We start from the raw sequence: 10,624 nt of genomic DNA on the forward strand, positions 1-10,624 counted from the left end.
TGTTTATTGTTTGTGAAGGCTGAAATTATGTGATCTGTCAGAGGAATGCTGTGAAGCTCTGGCCTCGGTTCTCAGCTCCAACTCCTCTAGTCTGAGAGAGCTGGACCTAAGTTCCAATGATCTGAAGGATTCAGGAGTGAAGCTGCTCTCTGTTGGACTGGGGAGTCCACACTGTACACTGGAAACTCTCAGGTCAGTTTTACTCAATGTGCAAACTGTTACACTGTTTCAATGTTACACAGTTACACTGTTTGAAGGTTCAATAGCAGAAGACTTTTAAAACAACTACTGCCCCCTGGTTTGAGAATTGAGAATTACTCCTAAATGACGTCAATATATATATATATTTTTTCTAATATATATTAGAAAAGTCTAATAAAACATTTAATCACGGTTCCTAACATGTTCTGTTTATTTTATGTTTGAAGGCTGAATGGCTGTCATCTGTCAGAGAGATGCTGTGAAGCTCTGGCCTCAGTTCTCAGCTCCAACTCCTCTCGTCTGAGAGAGCTGGACCTGAGTACCAATGATCTGCAAGATTCAGGAGTGAAGCTGCTCTCTACTGGACTGGGGAATCCACACTGTACACTGGAAACTCTCAGGTCAGGGTTAGGGTTAAATGTGTGTGGGTTTGTTTAATGAGCAGGAAAGAGCCAGGACTAGGTGGCTGTGATCTAAAAGAACAGATGACACGTGTCTAAGATCCCTGACAGATTTAGCATCATTATTCATTTGTAGGCTGGGGTCAGCGGACCACAGATGGGAGGATGAGAGGCCAAAGGAGGAGCAGAACTTTAGAGGATGAGGATTTAAGGAAGATTTAAAAACGTTGTTAGTTTGAAGGGGAGTTGTTTATTTTTGCTCTCTGAGGGGTTGCTGTCCTGTTAACTGGTAGCATGTTATGTATGTTATATGTTATGTAATACTGGCCAGCTGATGTGAGGGTTAGGGTTAGGGGTTGCTGTCTGTATGTTATGGATGTTATATGTTATGTAACACTGGCCAGCTGATGTTAGGGTTAGGGGTTGCTGTCTGTATGTTATGGATGTTATATGTTATGTAACTCTGAGGGGTTGTCATTAGTGTAGACATGGTGATGTGGCTCTAGCCGGGGTGTGATCTGAATATAATCATAAAGCTTTGAGTTGTCCATCATATGGAATTAATACTGGAACTCTCTCCCCACACAAATCCGCGACTGCACCGACCTCTCAAATTTCAAATCTCTCACAAAAACTCACCTTTTTAAAATTGCTTTTAATGTTTAGCTTAGTCTAATATGTTTTTAGTGTTTTCTTTTTTTTTTTTTACCATTTGATGTTGTTTTTACTGCTTTTATCATGTATTGTACAGTGTCTTTGAGTATTTAGAAAAGCGCTTTAAATAAAATGTATTATTATTATTATTATTATTAATACTTTATTAACCTTCATTATAGTTTACTTTAGTAACTATTCTCATCCAGATAGAATAAATAAAGTGTGTGAGTGTGTGTGTGTGTGTGTGTGTGTGTGTGTGTGTGTGTGTGTGTGTGTGTGTGTGTGTGTGCGTGTGTGTGTAGGTTGTCTGGCTGCCTGGTCACACAGGAAGGATGTGCTTCTCTGGCCTCAGCTCTGAGCTCCAACCCCTCCCATCTGAGAGAGCTGGACCTGAGCTACAATCACCCAGGAGACTCAGGAGCTACGCTGCTCTCTGCTGGACTGGAGGATCCACGCTGGAAACTGGACACTCTCAGGTATGGAGAGGACAGCTCACCACTCAGGGACAAATTCTCCTACAAGGATTCAACCCACTGCTAGATTAAATGGTTTGAAAAGGCAGCTGTAACTTATGTTGTGTAGAAAGTGATGAGACAGCAGATGATGAAGGTGAATGTTTCAACATGCTGCTCTCACTTTGTTTCCCCCTCCCAGTGTGGAGCACGGTGGAGTGTGGAGGCTGAAACCAGCTCTAAAGAAGTGTAAGTGTCCGTTTGATTCATCACAACACACACTCACTATTGAGATGAAAAGTCCATCCACAGAGCAGGAGGTGACGTATGTTCATTCAGATCCTTCTTGGAATGAAGATGATGGTTGACATCATGTATGTCATAACAATCACAATCACAATTAATCCTACATGTATCAAATCAAATAGGTATTATGATTGTTATTTATTTATGATGATGAATATTGGTAGTATTGATATTATTATTATTGGACATGATCATATAATAATAATGATACTAACATTAGTAATAATAGTAATTATGTGTGTATTGTATGCATGAGTGCTGCATGCAGCCCATTCTCTGACACTTCAACTACTTCAGACTTTTTAACTGTTAAAGTGTAATTCTGGCGAAAATTGAACCCCGGGTCTTTTTCGGCATGAAGACCCATAAAATATGCCCTCCAGACCCTTTTTTTCATTGAGTATAGAGATTGCCTGGAGCAACTGGAGGGGTCTGTTGGCTTCCATGTTATTGACTAGGGGCATAGCGAATGCTTCCAAATCTTCATTTATTAACCACTACTATTGCTCAAAATAGCACCGAACCTCTGCAGTAGCATGACTAGGGTCCCTATTCACTCAAACGAAGCATCAACTTAGTTAGCGTACCGGGAGTTTTTAAAAAAATACTGTTTTCCAAGTCTGCCTTACCGGTAGGTCCATGCTTCCAGGAAGTCCACACAAGTCGATTACCAGCTACCGTAAATAATATAATAGAGGCGCCAACAAATTTAACTTGACAATCTCCCCTCTTGATACTTGGCTGTTTTAAATTTGTTGGTGCCTCTATTATATTATTTATGGTAGCCAGGTTAAATTTTCGCCGGAATTATACTTTAACCTTTGTTCGTTTAACAAATCAACACACTTGTCATCGCGGTGCCTAAACAATGTTAATGTTAAACCTAGAAACACAATGTCAAGCTTAAACGGTTAGGGTATTACCGTAACCGTTCACGCATTTTCTGCAGGAAGTGCATTTTCTAGTTTCATTATTAGAACATTAGACATAACACCATAATAATTAGGATACTATTAATCATAATTATATGTGTATTTTATATTCAAAAACCGACATCATAAATAATACTATTATGTTGTTGCTATTGTAATTATTATTCTTATTCTTTTAATTATAACACTAGACATAGCACATCATATTCATAATAACATGTTTATAATGATGTATTTCATCTACGATTTCAGCTAGAATACTATTATTATCTTTAGGGATGATGCTGTTTATTATAATAATAATAATAATCACAAACAGCATCACCATCATGGACAACGACTGTCATCCACTCTACAACACCATCATCAAGCAGAAGCAGCTTGGTCAGCTGGAGGCTACGTGCACTGCCATGCAAAACTGACTAATGAGGAAGTCATTTGTTCTCAGGGCCATACAATTGTACACTCAGTCAATTAAAGGGAAAGAGATATAGAACATACGTACACTGTTTACATTGTTTACTGGCTAAATTAGCCCTTATGCACAGCCCCTCCCTCCTTCCACCAGAAATATTGACTGTTTTGTCTCTCCCACTGTTTGCACTATTCATCATAATGCACATACTTATTATTATTATTATTATTATTTCTCAAACTATCCTTGTACTGCTACAGTTGTTATAGTTTTTATATTATTACAATGTCTATATAGTTTTATATATATATATTTTATATTGTCCATATTTAATTTAATGCTGGTCTTTGGATTTTATCCTTTATCCTTGCACTGCCTTTCCTATTTGCATCATGACACACACTATCATCGCGCACCTTACCATAAGGGCTGTATTACTGTATCAAAGGGTCAGTCCCTGTCCTGTCACTGCAAGCCTATACAGCCCTTAGCACATTCATGTGGACATTTTATTTTATTTAGTTTATTCAGTATCTCTTATTGTCCATAGTATTCATGTAGATCTATTTTTTCTATTTTTTTTTTTCATAATTCTGTTTATGCTGTATGTATGTGTGTATGTATGTGTGATGTCTTTAAAGCTACTGTGACCTTGGGGATTTCCCCTTGGGGATCAATAAAATGATCTATCTATCTAATGATGATGATTATGATGATTCATTAATAATAATGGTTTAGCAGCCTAATCATGTCTGTTTCTTCCGTCAGATGCCTGTGAACTCACACTGGACCCAAACACAGCCCACAAACAACTCTCTCTGTCTGAGGACAACAGAAAGGTGACGCGGGTTAAAGAGGACCAGTCGTATCCTGATCACCCAGAGAGATTTGACATCTGTGATCAGGTGTTGTGTAGAGAGGGTCTGACTGGCCGCTGTTACTGGGAGGTAGAGTGGGAAGGAGCTGTGTATATAGGAGTGGCATACAGAGGAATCACAAGGAGAGGAAGGGGTTATGACAGCAGGTTTGGAGAGAACAACAAGTCCTGGGTTCTTGTTTGTCGTGATCGTTCTTACGTTGCCCGTCACAATGGTAGTCTCACAGCCATACGTCTCCCCCCCGCTGGCGCTAACAGAGTAGGAGTCTATCTGGACCGGCCTGCTGGCACTCTTTCTGTCTACAGAGTGTCCCCAGGTGTAGGAGGGTCCTCAGACACACTGACACTCATCCACACCTTCCAGTCCACCTTCACCCAGGAGGACCTCCTCCCTGGGTTTGGGTTATGGGAGGAGGTTTCCTCAGCGTCTCTGTGTCCATTGTAAACATGCACACACGTAGACGCACGCACACACACAAATTGTTCATGAATAAATAAACACATACACACACACACAAACCCACAAACACATATGAACATAGACATTAACATCCACACACACACACCCACACATCGTTCATGAATCTGTACACACACAGATTTTTATTTTTGTTTGTTATTTTTGGTGTGTCGGACGCGCTGGGGTTGCTTGTAACCAAATTGCTATGGGCACACCGAAGACTAGTTTAGAAGTAGTATGGGCTGTGTTCTACAGTTAGATGCGGGGCTGCTCCAGTTTGGGGGGAAATTTGTTACACCTGTGTTCAGTTGGTCGGCTGTTCGGTGCTCTGTCGCGTCGTAGACTTGTTTCTTTCGTCCGGTTTATGGGAACATAAGCATTTGCGTAAGGGTACGCTCATTGCGTTAAAAGGACATGGGAGGTTTTGTCGAGGCCCCATCAGAGGCTAAACTTTTATAAGTTTACAAAGCACCAATTGTGGGAAGTGGCTGATCAATATGGATTGGAGGGTCTGCGGAAAGATTTGGGAACAGGGCGCACTGAGGACCCAGGGCAGGAGCCAGGGCAGACTGTGGGCCGAGGCATGGACCCAGGGCGGACTCGGGACCCAGGGCAGACTCAGGACCCGGGGCGGACTGTGGACCATGACCTGGACCCAGGGCGGACTGTGGACCGTGACCTGGACCCAGGGCGGACTGTGGACCATAACCTGGACCCGGGGCGGACTGTGGACCATAACCTGGACCCGGGGCGGACTGTGGACCGTGACCTGGACCCAGGGCGGACTGTGGACCGTGACCTGGACCCGGGGCGGACTGTGGACCGTGGAGACTGTGGCGTTTCTGTGCACCAGAACGTTCTCAACACTCCCAGGAAGAGGACGTCATCGAGAACAGAACCAGCAATAGGGGTGTCTTGTCCCAAGAAGAAGGTGTGGTCTATTCCTGTGGGGGGGGGAGCCAGGCCCATCACTCAAAGACGTCCCGGTGGAGAGTGGTTCAGACCTCTGGGCCAGCATCGAGCCAACACCCACGGCAGACAGCTGCAGGACAGCATGGCTACTGCTACACAAAGATGCTTGCAGTGGGTTAGACATCAGGTGGTGGAGTCTTTCAGAGTGCCAACAAAATGTAAGAGAGGCCACAGACAAAAGTAAAATTTCAGCAAACCATACTCTGCTAAGGGGGTTGGATGTGTGGCGAATGTTCAGTCAAACAGTTACAGCATTGGTATCTGCTTACCTGTGTAAGTTTTGGGAGTCTGTCTGTGGGTCCTGTCTGACTACCTGTCCCTACCTGTCTCAGCAGCGGACCAGCTAGCACTCTGTCGGACACCTGTCGGAGTATATACGGTGCCGCTAAGAAAGTCAGACCAGCTCTTTGTGTGTTTTCACACTAGTTGCTTGGGTAGACCACTGTCAAAGTGTCGACTTTCTCACAGGGTTGTGGACACCATCCAGCAAGGCTACACCCTTTCGGGTGCTCCTGGCCCCTCCAGGATTCGAGCACACTCAACCCGCAGCGTGTTGACTTCTTGGGCTTTGTGGCGGGGAGCCTCTCTTTCCACCATATGCGCAGCAGCCACTTGGTCCTCCCACTCCACGTTCACCAGATTCTACCGCCTGAATGTGGCATTCAGGCGGGACCCTCCTTCGTGGAGCAGGTACTTGGTGTGGCTCGGACTCAGAGGTAACTCTGAGCCCTCAATTGGTCAGCCTTGCGTCTTACGGGCTGACCTGGGCTGGTTATCTGCATAGAGTTGGCCCTTGCGCCTGGCGGGGCTATACCTGCGTTGGGTCTTGCATCTGGCAGACCTACCGGAGCAGCCTTCTGCCTTTCGGGCTTGGCCTTTGCGCCTTGCGGGGCATCGACCTGATTTGCATGTAAATAGTGTTTTGGGTTCACATCAGTGGCGATTTCTCTAAGACTGCAAGGGAAGCTCAGCTTCCCCTAAAATTAAAAAAATTAAATGGTCAAATATATACTGTTGTGTTAACATTTTATTGACTAAAAATGTGTTAGAACACGTCCATCTCGAAGACGAGTTTGTTCAGAATCAGCTGCTTATCGCAGGTCGACTGACTCGATTTCCTTCTCATACACTCCTGTAGCGTCACAATGCATTTGCCTGTTGAAGCTCAGCGTCCATCCACTTCAATGGGGTTGCATAGAACAGCTTTTTTTAGTGTGTCGAAAGTCGATGGTCAATGCTGTGATTATGTCCCTCCCACGGACGCTCACCGTCTCTGGGGGAGAATAGAGGATCGTTTTGGTAGTTGGCCATCACTTTGATTCAGGGAGCCTGAGGTCTGAACTTCAAGTCCTGTATTCAGATCAGGACTTGAAAAGAAAAGACATGGAGTTGGACAGTGCAATGCCTCAGCTTTACAAACTGTTCATCACTCATTAGTGGCAACAATTGGAGCTACATCTGCAGGTGTAGAAAGGAGCTTCTCCTGTTTAAAGTGGCTCAAGTCCTACACCAACACAATGGACCAAGGCCGTTTAAGCAGCCTAGCTCTGCTGGCCATTGAGAGGACACTGGTCAAGTCACTGGAAAAGACAGCTAGCATTTCCTTGAAAAGGAACAGAGAGCATAATGTACATATACATAAATTGACAATTTATATGATGTAGGCCGAAAATGAGCTTCCCCTCTTTGAAAGACCAGCAGCCGCCGCTGCTTCACATGGTGTTAGATAAACCATGTTGGATAAACCATGAAATTATTTTTAAGATCTTCCATTGGGTTAAGCAGGTTGTACAAAGATTTTCTTTCTAATATAAAATGTGTTTTAAATGTTGATTGATGGAACATTATTTTACTACAATTATCAACTATTATATATATATATATATTTTCAACATCGTATTTAAGGAATCCAATATCAGTTTTTATTTTTCCATGCCTGACATGGAACGTGATTTAAAGCAGATTTAACAATATAATCATAGATGATGATAAGTTTTCTATGGGAAAGGATAAAGATATTCGTGTTGTTAATGACTTTAAACTGAATATCTTTGTGTTCTGTTGGGAACAACAAGTCAACATATTCAGTTATTAAAGATACAAGCTCCTGTTTATGATTTGTAATTGTTCATAAAGCATAATGTTAATAAACAACTCAGTGGATCAACTGAACGTTCTTGTGTGTTCAGATGATTCTTCCCGTTTGTTCAGTTGAAATCCTCCAAGTCTTCTGGAGACGTTTCCTCCAACACAACAGCGGAGTCTACATTCACCCCTTCATCAGTGTGGAGGGAGGATATTACCACACACACAACAGTGCAGTCTCCATTCACCCCTTCATCAGTGTGGGGGGAGGATATTACCACACACACAACAGTGGACTATCCATTCACCCCTTTATCTGTGTGGAGGGAGGAAACAAACACACAAACACACACAACAGTACTATATAGACACACACGCTCACATACACACATAAACATACGCACACACCCAATACAGAGTTACAATTATGTTTATTTATTTAATCTAGAAATCTCTGAAGTTTCTTCCTTCATGAAACATAGATAATATAACTGGCATCAGAGTTAGTGAGAAGCTTTTACTGCTAACCCTCCAACGTGTTTCAGGACATGGGTTTAACTTATCTAAATCATATACAGTTCAAGTTATGCATGGGCGCACCATCAGTGACGGATTGATTCAACACCAGTGAGACACCAGTGAGACACCAGTCAGTCACCAGTGGGACACCAGTGAGTGACGTTCTGTAAGTCTTCTAGAACAAACAAAGGACTGAGGCCTCCTCAGTGCTGCCCCTGCTGGCCGGACCTCCACACTGCAGTCAAGTCCAGGGCTCCAGTCCGCCTGAATCCAACATGGCCCTACTAGTGACATCAGCAGGTCTGAGGAGGCTCCTTAAGGTGTGTGTTCATCACACGTGGTCAACGGGACCGCAGCCTGTAGGAGTCAACACCACATCAGCCCAGAAGGTTCTACGGGAACGTGGAGTGTAGACACAGGACTAGATGTTACATCATGTCGGTACCGACACTCTGGCACACGTGTTGCTACAAGGCGGTGGGACGCCTCTAAAACAAATGGAGTCGGACCACACACACATAACCCCACGTGAGTCCCGTGTTAAGAAGTGCAGTGTGAGCAGCTGACCACTAGAGAGCGCTAGAGTGTGGGTGTGGGTGTATGTACTGTATGTGTGGTCCCGGGTCAACAGGATGACCCGTTTGTCGTCCCCCCCCCCTGCCCCCCCCCCCCCGTTTGTTGGGTGTCTGGGACCCCACTCCCCTAGAGGTGTGGTCTCAGGGACCCCTCCACTGGGGATAAAGTCTCTGGGGTCAACTCCCCTAGGGAAAATTCTCTGGGGTCAACTCCCCTAGGGGTAAAGTCTCTGGGGTCAACTCCCCTAGGGATAAAGTATCTGGGACCCCTCTCCCCTAGGGTAAAGTCTCTGGGGTCAACTCCCCTAGGGTAAAGTCTCTGGGGTCAACTCCCCTAGGGATAAAGTATCTGGGGTCAACTCCCCTAGGGGTGAGGTCTCTGGCACCCCTCCCCAGACGTCTGGATCACCACCACTAGAGGAAAGGTCTCCCACCCCCCCCCAGGTCTCCGGTCCCAACCAGGTTTCCGGGTCCCTCAGCCGGGGACAATCGCGGTCCCCCCTCTCCTCCCCCCACCACCACCACCCCCCCCCCCCCCCCACCCCCCCCCCCTCCTCCCTGGGCGGCTAGGTCTCTGGGTTGGGCGTGACCAGCAGGGGCACGTTGTCCCGCCTCCTGCGGCCGAGGGGGGGCCGGCGGTACTGCTCGCCGTCGGCCAGTGTCTGCGGCAGCGTCTTCCTCTTGCTCTCGGGCAGCAGCAGGATGGACAGCACGGCCAGCAGCGCCAGGGAGGAGTAGACCACGTGGTGCAGGAAGTACCCGTAGTGGTTCCTCAGGTCCATGAGCGGCGAGCTGAGGCGGCCCACGCAGCCCAGGGCCAGCACCACGCCCACGCCCGTTCCCCTGGTGACACAAGACACAAGGCGGCACAGTCAGAGCTGCTGGGGGTCTGGAGGGTCTGGCCCTCCGTCGCCCAGCAGAAGGCTTTGGTCGCTAGGCAGGTGGAGCTTCAGGGTATCTGCAGAGGGTGGGGGTCACTGTTCCGATTGTCTAAATGTTTCAGGAAATAAAAAATAAAATAAAAATAAAGGTTTTTATTTTAATTTTTTTTATTTTTGGATTGTTGCTCAAATAGTTTAATAACATAACTAAATGTCATGCGGCAATATGTCACAGCTCTACCTATCAGGGATCTGTTCTGTAGAGGGCTGCGCTGGTTACCTGATGACGGTGGGCATGATCTCTGCCGTGAAGAAGATGCAGAGTGAGGCGGTGGCCTGCGAGGAGAACAGCCCCAGCACGGAGAACACTGTGATGGCCGTCTCGCTCAGATCTACGGGACAGGAGGACAGCAGGTGGTCAGTACATGTTACATGTTATCCTTGGCCAATACCAAACGTCCACTGAATAAATTATAATCAATTACAAATGTGATCCTGCAGGTTAGGGTCATGTTTCTGTATTCAGCCTAACAAGAGGAAACTAGGTTTAGACTTATATTAAGTCTAAACCTAGTATACGGTCAACAAAGAGAAATCGCATCAACTCAAGAGATATCTTTATGAATCGTGGCTCATATTTACAGGACTGGGCCAACAGCCAAAGTTAAATCCTCTGTTTTTCAATGTTATAATCAAATACCCAAATACCTCCATCGTAATACCTAGTAGGGTTAGTATGAACATGGGTATGAATGTGAGGGAACTGTGATCCATATATAATATTAGCTACTCCACTAAAAAGTGGAAGTGACAGAGGAAGGTCACTGCTTGACCGTCCTGGTCCGGATCAAGACCTGCACTGCGTTAGAGCCGGGTCAGACCCGGGTCTAA

General features: G+C 45.4%; 2 protein-coding genes across 2 annotated transcripts in view; one reads left to right on the forward strand and one right to left on the reverse strand.

The window, feature by feature from the left end:
- Nucleotides 1-4,686, forward strand: part of LOC311355272 (NLR family CARD domain-containing protein 3-like) — a gene marked incomplete at its 3' end in the record, with an annotated part of 39,139 nt that extends 34,453 nt beyond the window's left edge. Inside the window, exons 9-13 of the mRNA XM_084475021.1 lie at nt 19-192; nt 429-602; nt 1,562-1,735; nt 1,914-1,960; nt 4,133-4,686. Of these exons, the coding sequence (XP_084331147.1) occupies nt 19-192; nt 429-602; nt 1,562-1,735; nt 1,914-1,960; nt 4,133-4,686 (1,123 nt within the window). The remainder of the gene's footprint in view (nt 1-18; nt 193-428; nt 603-1,561; nt 1,736-1,913; nt 1,961-4,132) is intronic.
- Nucleotides 4,687-9,418: 4,732 nt separating this feature from the next.
- The window catches only part of slc22a17 (solute carrier family 22 member 17), a gene marked incomplete at its 3' end in the record, with an annotated part of 12,278 nt that continues 11,072 nt past the window's right edge, over nt 9,419-10,624 (reverse strand). Inside the window, exons 9-10 of the mRNA XM_084475028.1 lie at nt 10,014-10,125; nt 9,419-9,695 (exon numbers count right to left, since the gene is read on the reverse strand). Coding sequence (XP_084331154.1) covers nt 9,419-9,695; nt 10,014-10,125 — 389 coding nt within the window. The remainder of the gene's footprint in view (nt 9,696-10,013; nt 10,126-10,624) is intronic.

Source organism: Micromesistius poutassou, assembly GCF_964030765.1.
Source record: "Micromesistius poutassou genome assembly, chromosome: 11".
In the NCBI taxonomy this organism is placed as follows: domain Eukaryota; kingdom Metazoa; phylum Chordata; class Actinopteri; order Gadiformes; family Gadidae; genus Micromesistius; species Micromesistius poutassou.